Below are 23,123 nucleotides of genomic sequence, written 5' to 3' on the forward strand. Positions count from 1 at the left end.
GGCCAACCAAGCTAGGTGACCCTCATTCTTTTTGTTTTCTCAAATTATTCAAGGGATGTGTGCATCACTGGCAAAAGCAGCAATTATTGCCCCTCCTTAATTGCTCTGGAAAAGTGGTGAACTGCCTTCTTGAACAGTTGCAGTCCTTGGGATGCAAGAACACATTTAGTGCTGTGAGGAAGGGAGTTCGAACATTTTGTCCCAGCAACAGCGATATATTTACAAGTCAAGTTTGCATACTATCTGAAATGGAATTTGGAGGTCATGGTGTTCCCATGCATCTGCTGTCCTTGTCATTCTATGTGGTAGAAATCTTGGGTTTCAAAGATGCTGTTGAAGGAAATGTGGCAATTTATTGTGGTATATGGGCACTGCTACCTCACAGCGCCAGGGACCCAGGTTCAATTCCAGCCTTGGGCAACTGTCTGTGTGGAGTTTGCATGTTCTCCCCGTGTCTGTGTGGGTTTTCTACGGGTGCTCCGGTTTCCTCCCACAGTCCAAAGATGTGGAGGTCTGATGAACTGGCCATTCTAAATTGCCCATAGCATTAGCTAGAGGGAAATGGGTCGGTGTGGGTTCTCTTCGGAGGGTCGGCATGGACTTGTTGGGCTGAAGGACCTGTTTCCACACTGTAGGTAATCTAATCTAATCTAAATAACTTGTAGATAGTACACATTGCTGCCCCTTGGCAAAGGTGAAGGAAGTGAATATTGAATGTGGATAAGATGCCAATCAAGCAGCTTGCTTTGTCGTGGATGGTGTCATGCTTATTGGGTGTTGTTGGAGCTGCACCCATCCAGGCAAGTGGGGAGTATTCCATCACACTCCTGAATGGTGCTTTTTAATGGACTTTGGGGAGACAGGAGGCTGGTTACACACCACAGGATTCCTAGCCTCTGACCATTCACTAATGTCACCACTGACACACAGTAGCAGCAGTACGTACAATCCACAAGTTGCACTTCAACAACTCACCGAAGTTTCTTAGACAGTACTTTCCAAACCTGAGCCATCTTTCATTTATAAGGACAAGGGCAGCAGATTCATGGGGACTCCTTCACATGCAAGTTCCCCTCTCAGCCACATACCATCCTGTCTTGGAAACATATTAACATTCCATCATCATTATTAGATCAAAGCCCTGGAACTCGCTTTCTTATAGCACTGTCCATTGCAATGAATCCATTAGATGCCTCACTACCACTACCATCAAGGCTGGTAAGAATGGGCAATAAATGCCCTTCTAGGTAGTTAGATAGTATTTTTCGTCAATTAACCTTTTAAAAAAGGCCTGCATCTGATCCCAGGCTCATTGCTCAGGCTCATTCATTGACAACAGGAAGGATCTTTAAATACACATCTTGAGAAGAAAGGAGAGGAAGCTGATTACTGGTGTGTTACTAACAGGAAAGTGGTTGATCGGCCTCATAATCCTCCCCTAACTGTGAAGACAGAGAAAAAAAAAGAGATGGGAATGGACACATCTAAATGCAGCACGTGCCAAGAGAACATTAGAGGCCAAACTGCCAGTGCACTCCAGAATCATGCAGAGCTGGACCTCAGTTTCAAGACAAAAACTGGACCCTGATGCATCGTGACACTGGTCAGACAGGCTGCAGTTTATTTCCTTGCCCTGAAAATAGCTTTAAAGAGAGGATTGAAGGCTCTGAAATTAAAGGAAAGACACCTGTAATGAAGTAACAGAAAAGGGTTGATGAGGATCATGCAGTGGGTGTGGTTTTACATGGGCTATAGAAAGATGTTTCAACAAGTTCCACATAAAAGATATGCTTGCAAAATGAAAGCTTAAGGGATGAAAGAGACAGTGGTCATGAGGTAAAAAAATTGAGTTAAGGAAGCAGAGAGTAGTGGTGAACAGCTGTTCTTCATATTACCTCTCCCACTAATGTCATTTTTTTCAAGCAACCCACTGTGTCCCTTTGTAATAAATGACTTATCTGAACTTGCATATGCAGGGTTTATTTTCAAATTGTGCAGATATTAAAGTTGGAAGTTTTGTACACAATAAGGGGGTGGTATAGAACTTAAAAGGACCTAGACTGTAAAATGAACAGACACTGCTTAATGCAACCATGTATTTACTCCTGGTCATTGTGAAAATCCATCTGGTTGACCAGTGTCTTTTGGGAAGGAAGCTGCCAACAATATAGATCCAGCTTTCACAAATCTTCAGACCTGCAGCAATGTGTGTACTCGTAACTGCCCTGTGGGCAATTAGGGATTGCTTAGAAAGCAATGCCCAATCCCGTGAATGAATGAATGAATAAAAAGCTAAATTAAATTTGTAACACAGATATGAAGGGAACCATTTTATTCTGGAAGAATGAGGAGAGGCAACAGAAAGAAAATAATAGTTTGAAAAGACATTGATGAATGGAGAAGATAGTGAAAGAATGCACATAGGCTTGAATGCTGGCAAGACAAGTTGCATTTTGGATAGTGAAGCTGAGGAATTAGGCTAAAGATTTATCAAATATGTTTAGGCCTCAGCTTGAGTGTCATTTTACCTGTGGCTTCAGAATTTAGGAAAGATTTCAACATCATGTAGGCAATGCAGAGAAGATTTACTCAAATTAAATCGATAAAATTATTTAGAACACAAAGCGAAGAGCAGACCTTCAGCCAATCAGGCCATGCTGGATTTATACTCCACATTGGTCTTTTCCAATTCCTCATCACTTAACTCTTGGTATAAACCTCCTTTTCCCTTTAATACAAATCTAACCTCCAATTAGATGTATCTATAGTATGCATCTCATTTCATCTCATACTTTGGATAAAGAAGTTTGCTTTGAATTTCCTATTTGATTTCCTGGTAAGCATTTAATATTCATATTTTGCTCTTCCTCACGAGGGGAAACACACTACAAAACCTGACAGACTTTGAAGGTTTTCTTCATTCTTCTCAATTGAAGAGAGTATTCCATTCCTGATAAGTATGCCTCATACTTCTGAGGCCATCCTTGTGAATCATACTTGCATCCTCTCCAATCCCTCTATATTCTTTTTGTACTACAGCAAAGAGAATTGTTCAAAATAATCAAGGCATAATCAGTTTTGCATAAAATTCTCCACTTCACAATTCTATCCCTCTAGAAGTAAACTCTAGTGCATGTCTCACCTTTTCTAAATAGCCATACTAAGCTCATTGCTATTTTTACTAACCTGTATGTTTGTATTCCCCACTAAAATTCATTAGCTCCTGTATCCATTTTAGACTAGATTAGATGAGATTACTTACAGTGTGGAAACAGGCCCTTCGGCCTAACAAGTCCACACTGACCCGCCGAAGCGCAACCCACCCAGACCCATTCCCTTACATTTACCCCTCCACCTAACACTACGGGCAATTTAGCACGGCCAATTCACCTAACCCGCACATTTTTGGACTGTGGAAGGAATTTCGAAGCAACATGTGATTTGCGTATTTGTCTTACCAAAATTTAGTTCCTCACATTTATCTGTTTTAAAATTCATTTGGAATGGAATTAGGGATGAGGGATTTCAGTTATAGAACACAGAACTATATAGTGCAGGAACGGATGCGTCAGCCCACAGTGTTGTGCCAAAAATGATGCTAAATTAAACTAATCCCTTCTACCTGCCCTTGGTCTATGCATATTCATGTGCTTATTTAAAAGTCTCTTAAATGCCCCCAACATATTTGCCTCCACCACCACCCCTGCTGGCAGCACGTTCCACACTCCTACCACTCTGTGTAAAAAAGACTTGTCCCCCACATCTCCTTTGAACTTTCCCCCTCTCACTTTAAACACATGCCCCCAGTATTAGACATTTCAACTCTGGGGAAAAAGATTCTGACCATCAACCTTATCTATACATCTCAATTTTATAGACGTCTATCATGTCTCCTTTCAGCCTCTGCCACTCCAGAGAAAACAACCCACGTTTTTCCAGCATCTCCTTATAGTTCATTCCCTCTAATACAGGAAGCATCCTCGTAAACCTCTTCTGCACCTTCTCTAAAGCCTCCACATCCTTCTAGTAAGGTGGCAGCCAGAATTGAATGCAAAACTCCAAGTGTGGTCTAACCAAAGTCTTATGAAACTACAACATGACATCCTGACTCTTGTACTCAATTCCCTGACCAATACAGGCAAGCAAGCCATGTCCCTTCTTCACCACCCTGTCTACTTGCATGGTCAAGTATGCAGAAAGATTGAAGAACCCTTAGAATAGTAGAAAGGCAGGAGGAGTATATTGAAGAGGGAAATTAGGAGGGCAAAAAAGGGACTTGAAATAGCTTTGCCACAGAGTTAAGGAGAATACAAAAGGGTTTTTACAAATAAGTTAAGGACAAAAGGGTAACTACAGAGTAAATAGGGCCCCTCAAAGATCAGCAAGGTGGCCTTTGTGATGAGCTGCAGGAGGTGGGGGAGATACTAAATGAGTATTCTGCATCAGTGTTTACTGTGGAAAAAGACATGGAAGATATAGAATGGAGGGAAATAGATGGTGACATCTTGAAAAATTTCCAGATTACAGAGGAAGAGGTGCTGGATGCCTTGAAACACATAGAAGTGGATAAATTCCCAGGACCTGATCAGGTGTACCCTAGAACTCTGTGGGAAGCTAGAGAAGTGATTGCTGGGCTCCTTGCTGAGGTATTTGTATCATCGATAGTCACAGGTGAGGTGCCAGAAGACTGGAGGTTGGCAAACGTGGTGCCACTGTTTAAGAAGGGTGGCAAGGACAAGCCAGGGAACTATAGACCCGTGAGTCTGACGTTGGTGGTGGCAAGTTGTTGGAGGAAGTCCTGAAGGACAGGATGTGCATGTATTTGGAAAGGCTAGGACTGATTAGGGATAGTCAACATGGCCTTGTGCGTGGGAAATCATGTCTCACAAACTTGAGTATTGATGAGGGGCAGAGCAGTAGGCGTGATCTATATGGACTTCAGTGTGGCGTTTGACAAGGTTCCCCATGGGAGACTGGTTAGCAAGGTTAGATCTCATGGAATACAGGGAGAACTCGCCATCTGTATACAGAACTGGCTCAAAGGTAGAAGACAGAGGGTGGTGGTGGACGATTTTTTTTCAGACTGGAGGCCTGTGACCAGTGGAGTGCTACAAGGATTTGGATGTGAGTTTAAGAGGTATAGTTAGTAGGTTTGCAGATGACAACAAAATTGGAGGTGTAGAGGACAGTGAAGAAGGTTACTTTAACTTGCAATGGGATCTTGATTACATGAGCCAATGGGCTGAGAAGTGGCAGATAGATTTTAATTTAGATAAATGCGAGGTACTACATTTTGGGAAAGCAAATCTTAGCAGGACTTATACACTTAAGGGCAAGTTCCTATGGAGTGTTGCTGAACAAAGAGACCTTGAAGAACAAGTTCTTAGCTCCTTGAAAGTGTAGATAGCATAGTGAAGAAGGCATTTGATATGCTTTCCTTTACTGGGTATTGAGTACAAGAATTGTGGCTGTATAGGACATTGGTTAGGCCACTTTTGGAATATTGCATGCAATTCTGGTTACCTTCCTATTGGAAGGATGTTGTGAAACTTGAAAGGGTTCAGAAAAGATTTAACAATGATGTCGCCAGGATTAGAGGATTTGAGCTATAGGGAGAGGTTGGATAGGCAGGGACTGTTTTCCCTTGAGTGTCAGAGGTTGAGGGATGACCTTTTGAGGTTTATAAAATTATGAGGGGCATGGATTGGATAGATAGACAAAGTCTCATACCTGGGGTGGGGGAGTCCAGAACTAGAGGGCACAGGTTTAGGTAAGAGGGGAAAGACATAAAAGAGACCTAAGGGGCAACTTTTGCACACAAAGGGTGGTATGTATATGGAATGAGCTGCCAGAGGAAGTGGTGAAGGCTGGTACAATTTAAAAGGCATCTGGATGGATATATGAATAGGAAGCTTTTGGAGGGAAAAGGGCCGAGTACTGACAGGTGTAACTGTATCTGGTCGGCATGATGAATTGGACCAAAGTGTCCGTTTCTGTGCTGTACATCTCTATGACTCTAAGCTGAGAAGTATGACAGGAAGGTGATTTGATAGAGATGTTCAAAATCATGAACGGCTTTGATAAAGTAGGTAAGAAAAAAATGGTTTTCAGTGGTAGAAAGGAAAACAGAAAATAGGGCATAGATTTAATGCGATTGACAAACAAACCAGAGGGAACACAGGCAAACACATTTTACATAGTGAACTTTGTGACCTGAAATACAATGCCTGCAGGACGTATGAAAGCGGACTAAATAGTAACATTGAATAAATGTTTGAAGAGGAAAACAAATCAGGGCTAAGAGAAATAACTAGTGGAACAGCTTTTTAAAAATTAATTCATGGGATGAAGCTATCGCTGGCTAGGCCAGCATTAACTGCCCATTCCTAGTTGCTCAGAGGGCAGTTAAGAGTCAACCACATTGCTGTGGGTCTAGAGACACATGTAAGCCAGATGAGGTTAGATTAGCAGTTTCTTTCCCTGATGGACATTAGTGAATCAGACAATCGACAATTGATTCATGGTCATCATTAGAATTCAAATTCCACCATCTGCTGTGGCAGGATTTGAACCCAGGTCCCCAGAACATTATTTTGGATTAACAGTCCAGCGGCAGTACCGCTAGGTACAATACCACGGATATCTACAATAAAGAGCTGGCATTAGAACAAAGAGCGTAATAGTCTCCTATTTTCAGTTTCATTCTTTGGTTCCCATTTAGCTGAATATGGAGGCAGGAGAATCAGAAATGGATCATATTGAATATATGGGCTGCTGCCAGTCCCCTCCCAGACTCACCAGGATCTTCTCCATCTGCAGTAGCACAAAAGTTATTGTTGTTGCTAGGTTTCCATCAACTTTGGCTGTACACAAATTTCTACTTCCAGGTGTCTCATTTTAATCCAGTGGTACCACTACTGGTGTATCATGAGACTCGAGGATAGAACCCTCACAAATTTATTCTCTAGCACTGAGTTTTGAAGAGTTCTTGTATTCCCATGAAACATGATGGATAGAAATTGTTTTTATGAACATATTACAAAACCAAGTCCAGGATATCATGCATACTCCATGGGGATCTCACCATTTTGCGCCCTTCTATGAAAACAATCGAATTAAAATGAGATCTTTAAGTTGCATGGAAGAGATTTCTAATTGCAAATGTACAATGGAATAATTTTGCATCAATCCACCTACTAACGTGATGAAAATAAAACCAACTACGATATTGCTCTCCTCTCAAGTAAAAATTGGGGAAAGAAACTTCAATATTGTTCTCCTCTTAAATAAGAAGTGATAAATAGGAAAAAGAAAACAATATTTTGAGTGAAATAGCTGTAAAATTAATTTGAGTGACCTACGGGGTTGCCAGGAACATAAATCAAAATGTAAATTACTACCATTGTTTACTCATCAATTTAGAAAAAGTGCTGTTTGAATTATTTCCTTATATTAAGCAGTTATTTTCTGAGGGCTAGACTGGAGCTCCATATAAAACATACCAGAGCTATAAATCTTCATTACATTAAATTACCTAATATTGAATAGTAGATTGTCTTGAGTTGTACCTGGAAGCCTGCAGATCTAAATAATCAGACACTGTCTTCTCCAAAAACACTGTCTTCTCTTTTTTAACAGGCAACTTTAAACAGTTTAGCTCATTGTAAAATCAAAACTCAAGCAACAATGTTCTCACCCATAAAATGTTTTTGTCAAAGTTATGAAAATAAGAACTGACAGAATAAAAGCAGGAAAAACTATAGATAAAGAATTTGGAGAAAAGGTTTAGTTTCCATAAATGTTCATTCATTTTCCATGTCAGTATCATAGCAAAGATATAGGAGAATTCTGTTCTGTCATGAACACGTGAGTCTGCTACCCCTCCATGGGAATTTCATAAATAATAGTAACATAGCTTTTTCATGGTCAAGGGAACATTTCACATTCAACAAATGTGACAAAATTGATGTACAACACATTCTAACACAGTGATGCTAGGCTGCTGGCACTAATGGGCTAATTGATTCCACTTCAAACTACAAGCTTTCAAAGATGAATCTTGATCCAAATGATTTAGCAATCATCAGTTGCTTGAAATCTATTTAACTCTGTAAATCAATGAAGAGAGGTAATGCAAAGCTTCTACAAATCATTGGCTAGGCTTTTGTGAATATTGTGCTCATCTTTCAATGCTGTATTTTAGTAAAGATATCAAACACACATTGAGCATAAAATAATGCTTCAGAATGATGGAATCAAGGTTTTGTGATGACAAAAAAGTAGAAAGTTTGGGTAATGGACAAGCAAAGGTAGGAAGAAAGAACTGTGATTCAAACATAGCAAACATCAACTACATATTGGAAACATGCAAGGAATAGGAAGTTAGGGGTCATTCCCTTGAAGACACTTTTCTCATGGACTTCAACAAAAATGTTTCCAAGGTCTGGCTGAGAGGGGATGCCATGACCATATCATCAATTTGGGATCCACAGTGTCGTTAAAGATAAAATCAACTGTAATTATTGAATTAAGTGTTTCCTTTACTCTCAGAAATGAGGCTCGAAGCCATGACCATTTAATTGATAGTCAAGAATGATCTCATTGCTGGACTTATACAAAATGTTTTGTCTTATTCACACATGGGACATGGGACATTGCTGGATGGCCAACATTTACTGCTCATCTGTAGTTGCCCTTTATAAGGAAGTAAGAAAGTGAGGACCGCAGATGCTGGAGATCAGAGCTGAAAATGTGTTGCTGGAAAAGCGCAGCAGGTCAGGCAGCATCTAAGGACCAGGAGAATCGACGTTTCAGGCATGAGCCCTTCTTCAGGAATCAGGATTCCTGAAAAAGGGCTCATGCCCAAAACCTCGATTTTCCTGCTCCTTGGATGCTGCCTGACCTGCTGCGCTTTTCCAGCAACACATTTTCAGCTTTATAAGGTAGTGGGGAGCTGCAGTTCATTTGCTGTAAGTAGACCCACAATGCCCTTAAGGAGGGAATTCCAGGATTTTGACCCAGCAACAGTGAAGGAACAGTGATATATTTCCAATCAGGATGGTGAGTAGCTTTTTTTCGAATTAGAATTGGAATCCCGACAGTGTGGAAACAGGCCCTTCAGCCCAACAAGTCCACACCGACTCTCCATAGAGTAACCTACCCAGACCCATTACCCTACATTTACCTCTGACTAATAACGTACACAAGGGGGAATTTATCATGGCCAATTCACCTAACCTGCACATTTTTGGACTGTGAGAGGAAACTGGAGCACCTGGAGGAAACCCACACAGACACAGGGAGAATGTGCAAACTCCACATAGACAGTCGCCTGAGGCTGGAATCGAACCCGGGTCCTTGGCACTGAGGCACCGTGCTGCCTTTGAGCTCAGCTTTGCAGTTGGTAGTGTTCCCATGTATCTGTTGCCTTTGTCCTTCTAAATGGGAATGGACATGCATTTGGGCAATACTGTCTAAGGATCTGTGGTGAATATCAGCAGTGCATCTTGAAGATAGCACACACTGCAGCTACTGAACCTTGGTCGTGGATGGAGTAAGTGTTGGTAGATGTGGTGTCAAGCAGGAAGGCTGATTTGTCCAGGATTGTATAAAGATTAGATTCCCTACAGGGTGGAAACAGGCCCTTCGGCCCAACCAACCCTCAGAAGAGTAATCCACCCAGACCCATTTCCCTCTGACTAAAGCACATAACACTATGGGCAATTTAGCATGGCCAATTCACCTGACCTGGACATCTTTGGATCATGGGAGGAAACTGGAGCACCCAGAGGAATCCCACACAGACAGGAGAATGTGCAAACTCCACATAGACAGTTGCCCGAGGCTGGAATTGAACCTGGGACCCTGGTGCTATGAGGCAGCAGTGATAACCACTGTGTCACTATGCCGCCCTCAAGCTTCTGGAATATTTTTGGAGTTGCACCTATTTAGGCAAGTGGGGTGTATTTTGTCATTACCCTGCATTGTGACTTGTAGATGGTGAATGGACTTTGAGAAGTTAGGAGAGAAGCTATTCGCTGCAGTATTCCTAGCCTCTAACCTGCTCATATAGTCAGTGTTTATGCACCAAGTCCAGTTGAGTTTCTGATCAATGGTAACCCTCAGGATGTTGATAATAGGAGATTCAGTGATGGTAACACCATTGAATGTCAAGGGGCAGTGGTTAGACAACCTCTTATTGGCGATGGTCATTGCCTGGCATTTGTGTGATGCAATGTTACTTGCCACTTGCCAGTCCAGACCTGGATATTGTCCACATCTTGTTGCATTTGAACACAGGCTACTTCAGTATCTAAGGAGTCACAAATGGTGTTGAACATTGCTCAATCATTTGTGAAGATGCCCACCTCTGACTTTATAATGGAGGGAAGGCCATTGATGAAGAAGCTGAAGGTAGTTGAGCCTAGGGCACTACCCTGAGGAACTCCTACAGAATTATCTTGGAGCTGAGATGACTGACTTCCAATATCCACAACCATCTTCCTACATGCCAGCATAACTCCAAACAGCAGAGCTTGTGCACCCAATTTCTCTTTAATTCCAGTCTTGCTAGGTTTTCTTGATGCCATATTCAGTCAGATGTGGCCTTGATATCAAGGGTTGTTAGTCTCACCTCATCTCTGGCAACTCATTTGTGCATATTTGAACTAAGGCTGTAATGAGATAAGAAACTGACAGAACTCCAAGTGTGCGTCACTGAGCAGCTATTGTTGATACCTTCCATCACCTTACTGATGATCAAGAGTAGACTGACGAGGCTGTAATTGCCTAGGTTGGATTTGCCCTGCTTTGAACAGATAGGACATACCTGGATAATTTTCACACATTGTCAGGTTGATGCCAGTGATGGAGTTGTACTGGAACAGCTTGGCTAAGGGAGTGACAAGTTCTGGAGCACTAATACTCAGTACCATTGCTGGAATGTTGTTAGGGCTCATAACCTTTCCAATATCCAATGCCTCCAACTGTTTCTTAACATCGCATGGGGTGAATTGATTATAAAGTTATGAAAATGTTGGTAGGGTAAAACTTGAATTGGTAATGAATCTATAGGACAACTTTAACTCTCAGCTGCCCTTATTACCATACAACAGGATTGATGATAACAGAGTGCCCATTCTTAGATGCACTTAGAACATCTGAAGTGTTTTATAATGGATCTGGAAATAAGTGGATCACTCTTTGTTCAAAGCAGGCAGAAGTGCCATCAGGTTTTGTTCAATTTGGAACCATCATTATCACACAGTTAAAATAGTATCCTTGGGCTGCAACTTCATTATATGAATGAGCACTTTGCTGTTCCGTACAGATAGCCGACTTAAACACTATTTCAGGCAAATGGAGATGGCAGAAGGTGCTAATTCTCCCCCTGACTAACTAAAACCTCACACATACCCCATTGTCATTAGAAGAGGGTTTTAAATAACCTCTCATTCAAAAGCATGTCAGCTTCAAAGAACATGCCTTATTTGTTGAGAGTTTCCAGTAATTTCTGTTTTTACTTCACATTTGCAACATTTATTACATCTTGCTATTAGCTGACATGATGTCTTTGTGATAATGTGCACAATATCTATTCTGTGAATTAAGATAACATCTTCAAATTAAAGGAGGCACTTTGAATAAAAAGGCACAGCCATTATTTATTAATGTTAATCTAGTTTACTTCTGTTTAATAAAACAGAACAATTAAACAAGTAATTCTCAACAATTATATGTTAAAGTAATAAAATCAGAAAGAAAATGTTTAGCTTTTACCCACTGTATTAAGTATATTTTTCTACCTCTACCAGCACATTACCCTATAGGCCTCTTCCAAAGAATATAAGTCACTGGAGTAGGACTCACTATGCTGACAATGAATTCCACTGAATCCATCAGGACACTTGCAGATGTATCCGACAAATGTATCACCCCGGTAATTATCACTCACTTCACAAATCCCACCATTATGACATGGGTTGGGTTGGCAAGCTCCTGTATAACAGAAAAAAAATTATTAATTATGAATGGCATTCATGAAGTGCTTGTTCTAGTTTTTCCCTGGCCAGTTTCCTAAAAAGCACAAATTTAATTTTACTGCATAAAACAAGGAAGGACAAGTTGATGAAGATTACATTTTTTCCTTCACGCACAAGCAACAATTTCTGTACAAACTGAAACTACATGCAGCCTTTAAAGATAAGCTTGAAAATACTGCCAGACTTGGTTTCTAATCCCAGTCTTTGATTAAAGGGGTCAGCATGGACTGGATGGGCCGAAGGGCCTGTTTCCACACTGTAGGGAATCTAGTCATCTAGTCTAGTCTAGTCAAAGTGCATGAGTGTGAATGTTGCAGGAGGGTGGGCTCGGACTCATCAGCAGTGTCTCATTACAGAATGAACATGTTAGTATAGTAACAAGGGTGATCATATCTATGGATTCATGAGTCAGTAGTTGTCACAACCTTAAGGTAGTCAGGAGATGGTGGTGGCATGGGAAGGTGAGAGGGTGAATAATGGAGCAAAACTGGGGAAAAAACAGGAAAGTATGTGCATTAAAACAAAAATGCTGATGACACCCACAATGGTCAAGTGTGGATGATATATCTTTTATTCAAGTTTCAAAGCATTTAATTTAAAAACAATAATTTAAAATTGTTTAAGCTGAATAGGTAAAGCAACAGAGTTCCTTACTGACCCTGAAGAAAGTAACCCACAATAATTATCAGTCTCTGCAGTGTGTATTTATCTTCTCAAAAGTCAGTTTGACTTCAGTGACAACTCAAGAAAATCTTGAAGAATCCAGCAGCAGAGATTTCTGCAAGTGGGTTATCAACCAAACACATAGAACTGTTCTCAAAGATAATAAACCAGGAAACTAAAAGTATTGATTATTCTTCCTTTTTATTGTAAAGTTCCAAATAACAAAATAAATTATTAATACTAAATCCAAATTATTAATACTAAATACAAAGTTTAAAATTTTTTAAAACTATAGATTTTTGGCATCATGGAGAAACTTGACATTACGCAAACAGCTTTCAGGGTCATTCAGACAGTTTAGCAGACACTATAAACTTAGAACACCATTAAAAATCCAGGCATACCTCATTCAATAAGATGCAATATTTTCTGACAGTTAGGGATCACACTATGCAGATGCAAGAGAGGGCCTCAACAGCACAATCTTTGAAAGAGTGTGGAATCATTTACACTGTTATTTGGATTTCTGTCCGTTTCTGCATTTTTAAAATGTATTTATTCACAGTGTCTGAAAATCATCGGCTAGGCTAGCATTTATATTATTTTTTTTTTGTACAAGCTCCAGAGTTGCTGTTTATTGCAGTGGAGCAATGATGGCAAACAAAGTTTTAGCAATATTCCATTGCAGCATCCAGTCAATGTTTAATTTAGCAGTAGATGTAAATATTTTATTACTTGTAAATGCTAACAGTTGCTGATTGATAATTGGAATGTTTAATTTGGACAATGACACCAAACAGTGACCACTGCATAGATAGATAGGATGGCATTCTTTCACAATTAAGCGACTGAAATGGGCCCTGGTCCTGTTCTCATCAAACTTGTGCAGCTTAGTTATGAAAAACCAAATCCCAGCCAAATCTTTTTTCCCAGTTGTCAGAATGCTGAGCCCAATTAAATTCATCCAAGTACATAAAAACATACACAACAGGCACAGAATCAAGGACATTCCTTTCACTATGACTCAGTCCTGAATCATCATTTATTTTGCCTGGCCTCAAAAGGTCTCAACTGACTCACAGAAATATCTGTGGTTTCCTTCTTCAGCAATGCGTAGACATTGCTGTATAACATTTCAGTTGTAGCATCAAAGCTTAAGTTCTTACTGGATTTCAATTAAGTTATTGAGCTCACGTTACAAGTTGCAAAAATCTTATGCTGTAAATTTTAACTTAAGCTGACATGTTTTGGTCGCTGATGTATATTTTGTATATTTGTTAAAGATTCTTGGTCCTGAATTCCATAAGAATTGTTTTTCAATACAGAAAACGCTGGAAGCATCTCTAAGCATAAGTGCTGCAAGATTGACTGAATATTTACATAACTTAGTGTTTCAGATTTCTAATGTATGCAGTATTGAATTTTTTTATAAATAGTTTTTTTAACGTAAGATTATGAGCTACGCTGAGAGTTTAATAGTTAGGTGATGAATTAGGCATTTATTTATTTGGATATTGTACCTCAGAAATTTATATTACTCATCATCTCTACTGATTTACAGGCATTCAAATTCAGTTTGCTTTTCCTAATTGTTTTATTTTTTCCCCATCTCTCCAAAAGCATCTTGCACCAAAGAGCCAGATGTAATTCACAATGAGCCATATATTCACATTGTCACAAGCTCAAAATAATGCAAAACTGAATTTAAGTCCACAAACCTCTACACTTATAATAGAAATAGATCTCAAAGAGAGACATCAGAAATATGAAGGATAGAGGGAAGCTTTAAAATATGAAGGATAGAGGGCGGCACGGTGGCACAGTGGTTAGCACTGCTGCCTCACAGCACCAGAGACCCCCCCAGGTTCAATTCCCACCTCAGGTGACTGACTGTGTTGAGTTTGCACGTTCTCCCCGTGTCTGCGTGGGTTTCCTCTGGGTGGTCTGGTTTCCTCCCACAGTCCAAAGATGTACAGGTCAGGTGAATTGGCCATGCTAAATTGCCCATAGTGTTAGGTAAGGGGTAAATGTAGGGGTATGGGTGGGTTGCGCTTCAGCGGGTCAATGTGGAGTTGTTGGGCCGAAGGGCCTGTTTCCACACTGTAATGTAATGTAATCTAATCTAAATAGAAATTAACAACTTCAATAATATCCAGCTGATGACTGAAGAAGTTCTTCATGAGTTTCTATTCCAAGACAAGACAGACAGCAATGTGATTCTTCAGAGTAGAATACGCATGAGCAGGCAGCAACAAATAAATACAAGGTAAGCCTTACTAATAACTTGTTCAAACAGTGCAAAAAGCATTGTGGTCTTGAACAACTATATTTCACCAATAAGATCATATATATTTGTTAGTAGCTCTTTACTGCAATAGTTTACAGGGATAGACAAAGAAGAGAAATGTTTGGCTTGCATTTTAAATGGATTCAACAATGGTTGTATGGACTGGCTTTCGGAAAATTTGGCATCTTAGAGAATTATAGAATCCTAGCAGTGTGGAAAGAGACTAGTCTGTACTGACCCTGTACTAAAGTCTGCAAAGAGCATTTATAGCCTCACCCTTCTGCAGTATTTAATATCTGCCTGACATGTGGAAAGGAGGAGTTGAAAAACACACTTTGTCCTTGCTACTGAGCTTTCAGGGGCCTCAGTCTTTGCAATTGTCCAACAGGTTCAAGGTATTTTCATCTTGTTAAAATGAAAGTGAGGACTGAAGTTGGATGAGCAAACTAGCCATGGTACTGCAGCACAGAAAGCCATTCAACTTTGTTGCCATGTGTCTCTTTCTATGGATGAGCTGAAAAGCTATTTAAATTTAACAGTTTTAGGTTCTGACGATAGGCAAACAACTTGAAACCTTATTCTCAAATCAATTACATCATTAAACTTGATCTGCATATTTCAAATTAAACCCTTTTTGCTTCCTGCAGGTGTCCTGCTCGTTTGCTCAAAAGAACAAGTTAATATGGGTCACACAGGAAGTAGGTTTGGTTGATGTGGTACGAACTTTCTTCCTACTTTCTGGCACTGAGGTCCCACATTGGAATTCCCACCTGTAATAATTCAGGAATCCTGACTAGAAAGGTATATTATTTATTATTGAACAACAAAATAGTACTACTACTTGTGATATTCATAGGCTAATCGATGGGATAAACAGTTCTGCAATTTTTGAATAAGATTTAACCTATTTTTTGAAACTATCTGTTCAGAGATGTTATTACACACTGTTGGAGCAGGTGGGACTTGAACCTGGGCCTCTTGGTCCAGGGGTAGGAACACTACACTGCACCACAAGAGCTCCATCATAACTGTTTTTTGTTGAGCTCAGGTGATTAGTTCCAACTGAGTAGGCCATTGCCTGTTGCCCTGAGGACTCATACACAATGATCTCCACAGGAAGATTAATTAGCGATTCCCATGAACCTTGTAGGGGTTATCAGACAACCCTAAATTGTTCCGCATCACTCTCCTTCTTAAAACCCACATTTTCAATCAGGTCTCACATGATATCGTATGTATTGAGAAAGAGACCATTCATTGTACTAGTCTCTACTGCTCTTCATACTCAGTGCAAGTCCAATCCCACACCTCATTGCATCTTGTCACTGTTTTTATGTCCTTTTCTGTCATGGAATTATCAAATTTGCTTTTGAAAGCAAAGAAGCTCTTTATATCAAACACTTTCTGTGATAGTTGGTTCCACATACTAGCTGCTCACTGAGTAATTTTCTTTTCTTTTATTCTATTAGAAGTTTCAATAAAGCTCTGTGAAGTGACATCCATTATTTTCTGATTATACCTTTCTGAAGCACATTGAAAATGCTTGCATGAATCCCTGACATCTAAACTTTTTTTTTAGAAATTACACAATACTCCCCGGTCTCACAATACAGAGTATGTTTTGGACATGAACAATATTTATCATATAGAGAACAGCATAATTTTAGCCCACACTAAGCACATAACAAAATATGGCACAAGAAAAAATTTGAACTGACCATTTGAAGTGAACACAGATTAGACATTTTTTCAACCCAAAGTTCAATTTACTGGAGTTAAACATGACTGATAGTGCTTCATTTGTTTAAAAAGAGTCTGTATTTTCTTGTAAAATAGCAATGTGTTTTGCAATAAATTATGTCTCAATTATTCGATCAGCCATTTGGTATGTTTTGAGAAATGGCACAAGAATTCCATAATTTTAGTGCCTTGTGGGAAGTTGATTGCTTTTAAAGGTTGTCAGCTATTAACAATATTTTACACCTGGAGTGTTACAATTAGTCATAGGTTCTGAACGGCTGTCACGAGATGTTTATAAATTAGCATTTAACTCCAAACTTCTCAATCACTACCAGAGAAACTTTTGTGAAAGTAATACATCTCTTTTAAAGAATGTAGTCAAGAATTTACTAAAGCACACCCAGATGTCATAACTGTAGATAAATTGCTTTTGGTCATCAAGCTGTGGTGTGAGTTTGCCTCCAGCTGTGTTTTACCTAATTTGGCACAAGTGCATCAAGACTGCTCTTGATGCAAATCACATTGTTTCATCTGGTTTCCCCATGATGATATCAGTGATGTAGTCCAGGTAGAAGGCTTTGCCAACATAGCTGGTCTCCCCTAGGTGTGGGGCACAATAGTTTGTACACACATCACATTGAGTGTACCGTTTCAAAATGCTGCTGACTTCATCAATAGAAAGAAGTTCCATTCCATCAATGTGCAAATCATCTGCGATCATCAATACCACATCCTCGACGTCTGCACTAGGTACCCCGGAAGTTGCCACAATAGTGATATCTCCTTGAGAATTCTCATGTTCCTGGTTCATTTCAAGGCTGGATGCCTTACAAGGATGATGACTGAGGGACAAGAGCTGCCCCCTGCAACCATGGCTGATGATTCTAGAACATACCTCACTGATTGAGGCTGAACGTAGATGTATTGCTTCCCATGAGGAGCAGACATGAGGCTTCGTGAAGACGTCATTCTGATATTTGAATCGGTCAATTGATACTTTTGTCCAAGGTGTGAATGGAATATCATGTAGACACTCTGTCTGCTAATGGGGTTTATGCATTTGACAAACATCACTTGCATTCACAAGTCATTGAATATCCTGATTCATTCTTAGCCAGTACCTAGCTTCATATGGTCCTCCTCTTGTGTGTTCAATAGCCAATTGTCCCTGGTGTTACATGGACTTGATCCCTTGGGCATTAATGCTTCTCATATTAGGACATGTTTGCCTTTGAAAGTGACTTGTCATGACATACCAAGTTCACCTGTGTTTGGCTAATAATGAATAAATCTTCTCAGATACATATTTCATATTGTCAGATCATCCATGAATAATGAACTTTCATATCTCTTGTAGCTGTTCTGCAAAATGGAACAGAATGCATTCCAACTTCACAGTCAAGAACATCAATGTGTGAACCAAGTATATGACAAACTGCATTATGTCGAATACTAGAGTGAAATGTCGTGCACTCTCTATTGGAATTGTTGGTTTGTGCAGATGGAAGGGTTTTTGAACCAAAGTTGAGAGTGTGGTGCTGGAAAAGCACAGCACGTCAGGCAGCATCTGAGGAGCAGGAAAATCAATGTTTTGTGCAAAAGCCCTTCATCAGGGTGGGAACCAAAGGCTACAGTTTCTCATCTTATAGAAGGCATACTCTTAGGTTTTTTTAAACAAATAATCTACTTTGGGAATCATGGTTTTCCTGTGGTCATAGAACTGCTTAAGCAACATTTTGCTGATGGAATTTGCTTGAGAGAATCAAAGACGTCTTGTCAATACACAGGGGATATCCTCAATGGGCAATTCTCTTTGCAAAGATTTATTATCCATGACAATAGAAATGCATGGTCATGGAAAAATCCAAGGTAACATTGCAGAGCCGCTTCATCCAGTAAGGTGAGTGTTTAACATCCTTGATCTCACCTGGATTGGAATGGACTCCATGGCATAATAAATACACCCAAAGAGGTTTATCTGGCTGATGTTGACCTGACATTTCGCTTTGTTAAATACGGAAATCCTTATTGTTGCGCTGCTGTCATCAGTATGAGAATGTCATGCTCTGCCTTTATTTCACCCATGACCACTATATTGTCAGCTTTGCAAAGCCAAATTCTCAAAAGTCATATCCGTGTGCTGCTAGAATATATTTCAGCTAATTAAGAGCTGTAATGGAAACTCTCAAAAACAGTACAGTCTTAATAGTAACCTAAATGTCATCAGTTGTTGAGAGCCTTTTGCAAACCAGAATCTGTGTTTTGCATCTAGCTTGGAAAAGAATCTTGCACTGGAAAATTTGCCATTAATTCTTCTTCCAGCATTTTGGAAATGAAAGATTGAGGTGCTGTGGATGAAAGCGTGCTCTTCTGGTGTCATCTTCCTTTCAAGCACAGAAGATGCAGCTGCAGCAATCTGTGTGGAGGTCAACTTTGCCATTTCACTTCATCTCTTTCAATTCCACTCAGAGCTTCTCTTGAATGTGAATAAACTGTACTGCATCTTCTTGGGACAATCAATAACTGGGGTCCTTATAATGCATTTTTTTGTATTCAGCTGATTTTTTTAATCAACCCGTTCACAGATGTTATTACACACCTCTGGAATGTTAGGACTTGAATCCAGGCATCCAGTCCAGGGATAGGGACACTACCACTGTGCCATAAAAGACCCCTTTTATAATGCAATACCATATAACCCTTAACTATTTCACTGGTTTCAAATCATCTGGGTACAGGTGTGTGAGATCAATGACTAATACATTTGTGTCACACGTGATCTGTTTTGAGGCTTGTAAGTGAGGTTTGAATTGCGAATGGTGTCAACACTTCAATCTGTGTAGACTTGTAGTATCTCAGATATAGGGAGACCATTGGCTATGCAGCAATTAGAAGGACTATAGCATGGCTGGGGAGCGGGGGGAATCTAAACTCCGGTTTGGGATAGAGAAACCTTGCAAAAACAAAAGGAATCCAACAGTCAAAATGACCCTGAGACTGAGATGCTCCCACATGCACTTTGACCATTTAAAATGTGATGTCAGGCTGTGTCCAGAATGTAAGGGTATTAAAAATAGATGGAGGACTTCATACTTCATCATTTGCCATGGTTTCAAAGCACGTTTTGTATTTTTTGTAAGTTAAGTCACTTGGGTTTGTCAATAAATACATCTTTTCTTCCTGGAGCAAGCGGCTTTTGCCTTTCATCATTTTGTAAGTGTCTATTTACATTGCTTTCACTGAATGTGAACTCGTCACAACTTGTACCAGCTCAATTAATAATGGAAAAATGGACACATATTTCAAATAAATCTATTGAATACATAGCTCAAAAAATCATATGGAAATACAGTTGATATCTGTCAGGCAAACTATGAGTTAAATCTTACCCACTGCACTCCGTCCTCTTTACGCTGGCTGCTGCACAAGGCGAAGAGTATGGACCGAAACAATACACCAAAGCCAGATTCTAACCCAAATGAAACCCTTGGGTTTACAGGTCAAGCTCGGATGGAGAATACTTTAAAAGCACCCAAGTTAGGACTCAACAAAAGGACAACTTGAAAGAATCAAGCCTGTGCGGGTTCTTAAAGGAGAGCAACATGGAAACCATTCCAGAAATCACAAATATTTTGAGGGGTGGATGGGTTGTGGGAGGGAGAACATAAAAACGAAAAGTATATTCAACATGCAGATAAACGTAAATATGGCCATTAGTACTCTGGATAGATGAATTATTTTCCTGATGCTGATGCAACAGCATTGTAACAGGAACTGCACCAGGAATGTGTTTGCTATGCAAGTCAATTTGGATATTAACACAGGATATACCCAACAATTTAGAACTAGATTTTCACCAGTGGCCATTAATAATCCATAACACTGTTTAACTAGCTCTAATCAAAGTGGATTAAAGTACACTTGAGCAGAACTGAACATGCAGGATTGTCATGTAACAGGTAGCATGCATATTCAAATGAAATGACGACTGTGGGCAAGGTATTTGCAATATCCCACCTGCTGTAGTTGACTCTTCTCCATCTGCAGCTGTTGGCATTAAATATGGAGTTAGTAAATGGATAGAAATGATCAAAACACAGTACACAGTACAACTATCAGCCAAAATACTCATGCATGGATACTTGCAACACTTAATCAGAAGCTGCATCCAATCTAAAAACATTTAGACAGCATTACAAACATTTCAAGTTTGTCAAACTAACAGACTTTCAAATGTTTACAGCAGCAAAGAAACAATTTGACATTTAAACTCAAGTCCCGATTTCATTCCATTCAATAACTGACACCATTATCAGGATACGCTTTCAAACAGTATCTATAAAACAAGATCAGAGTCACATTACACCAGGTTATCAGACAGGTTTATTTGAAATCACAAATTCAGACGAAGGGGCTGCTCTCCAAAAACTTGTGATTTCAAATAAACCTGTTGGACTACAACTTGGTGTTGTGTGACTTCTGATTTTGTCCACCCCAGTTCAACACCAGCACTTCCACATTGTAAAACAAGATGCTTCCCCTGTACGTTTTAATAAATGTAACATATCTTTCCTCTTCAATCTCTTCAGCGACACCATTATACACCTCTGGAGCAGATGGGAATTGAACCTAGGCCTCTCAACTCAAACACCTACAGTTAGTATTCCCAGGTGGTCTGCCATCCTCACCAGGCTTGAATCTGCTTGGCTCCCGCGATCTGATTATACTGGGAAGTGTTTTTGTAAAACTAGCAAGGTCATATGCAAACCTTGTTTTAAATTTATTTAGTTTATTTTTCTAATCAATCTGTTCAGATATGTTATTTCATACCCCTGGAGCAGTTGGGACTTGAACCTAGGCCTTTCAGTACAAGGGGGGGCTTCCCCTCCATTTTATTTGTGTCTCTGTTCAATTAGCTCTAACCTGCAGCAGACCCTGAGATGATTTTGTTTTTCAAGTTTGATGTAAAATAGGGAGAGTTTGCAACACAACTGGTGGGAAATAGAATGGTAAAGCCCACTGAATTCAATCAAGCGGAGAGCAGCATTCAAACTTCCTGTTGTTTTCTCAACTCTGTCAAAGCTTAGTCTATAACTGGAAGTCCCATGGTCATGCTTTCCACGCCACCAAACAAAAGCCTTTTAAAAAAAAAAGGGTGGCACAGTGGCTAGCACTGCTGCCTCACAGAATCAGGGGACCTGGTTCAATTCCTGCCTTGGGTGACTGTCTGTGGAGTTTGCACATTCTCTGTGTCCATGTGAGTTCCCTCTAGGTGCTTCAGTTTACTACCATAACAGGTGGATTGGCCTTGGCAAATGCAGGATTGGGAGCAGTGGGATGCTCTTCGATATGCCAAATAGTCTGCCTCCATACTGTGGGGATTCTAAGTGAGCAATTAGCGATTGTTTAAAGGGTTCATCCTCCCATTGCCAGTATTAACTCCGTAAACAAAATAGTGTATGCTGCTTGTGGTCTCCTACGGAAGATGGTGCATCTCTCATTCAAAGGAACTCAGTGCCTGACCGATGCCCCTCGTGTGGATGGGTCCAGTTGAGACCTAACCTCTCTCACCCTCCCAAGGTCCTTGCAGACAAAGCCCTCCTCCCCCAACCTCCACATTACAAAAGCCCTCCTGCCATGACTTAGGTGCGGCCTGGCTTGCTCTGTGATCGCAGACCTCCAGTGGGTTTGATCTCATGGTACCTTGAAGATACTGGGAAGCAAAAGACCCTTTTGTTCCTGAAAAGCATTTAATACTGGCAAACCTTCTCAGAGTAGGCAACATAGGTCTCATAAGCAGGACCCCGATCCTTAAAATCCCCTCCAACCAGATAGGACTAACAATCTGAACTCCCACACTAATGATTCCACCATGCTAGCTGGCGAATTTAAGTTCAATCAATTAAATAACTTTGGGACAAAAAGATAGTAAGGTTGATCAAGAATCAAATAGAATCATCAATGCAACACACTAATGTTCTTTAGGGAATTGAATAAACTATGCAGAGCTGCAACAGATTGTAGGATATGGGATCAATAGCTACATGCTTATAACTAGACTACAGCATCAGTGATATCAGATCATATGGACTGAGGACTTGAATAAAGGAAATTCTAGTGAAAGTTTTAGTTGCTCTATTAAACCATGCCTCTGCAAACAGTGTAAATGGTAAATAAATGTTTACCAGTTTGCACCTGCATGGTGTTTAATCTTTTTCAGTCTATGACTCCCAGAACTATTATCATATTCACACACAGAGGATATTTGATCTGCAGCAAAATGGTATTCTCCTAAGTGCACTTTGAAATGGCTTGGCTTACCACCTCAGTTGTATTCAAGATGACGGTGATGAAAAAGCTGCAGCAGTTCAAGGAGACAGCTTCTCACTATA

At 40.0% G+C, this 23,123-nt stretch overlaps 1 protein-coding gene across 6 annotated transcripts in view; it reads right to left on the reverse strand.

The window, feature by feature from the left end:
• Positions 1–23,123, reverse strand: part of LOC122559210 (EGF-like repeat and discoidin I-like domain-containing protein 3) — a 204,045-nt gene that overhangs the window by 91,496 nt on the left and 89,426 nt on the right. For 5 of the 6 annotated variants that reach the window (XM_043708601.1, XM_043708609.1, XM_043708595.1 and 2 more), the window contains 2 exons: positions 20,749–20,778; positions 11,869–11,997 (listed from right to left, as the gene is read on the reverse strand). In XM_043708601.1, the coding sequence (XP_043564536.1) occupies positions 11,869–11,997; positions 20,749–20,778 (159 nt within the window). The remainder of the gene's footprint in view (positions 1–11,868; positions 11,998–20,748; positions 20,779–23,123) is intronic. The other variant, XM_043708603.1, reaches the window with a different exon arrangement.

The sequence above is a fragment of the Chiloscyllium plagiosum genome, chromosome 2 (genome assembly GCF_004010195.1).
Source record: "Chiloscyllium plagiosum isolate BGI_BamShark_2017 chromosome 2, ASM401019v2, whole genome shotgun sequence".
Taxonomy (NCBI): Eukaryota; Metazoa; Chordata; class Chondrichthyes; order Orectolobiformes; family Hemiscylliidae; genus Chiloscyllium; species Chiloscyllium plagiosum.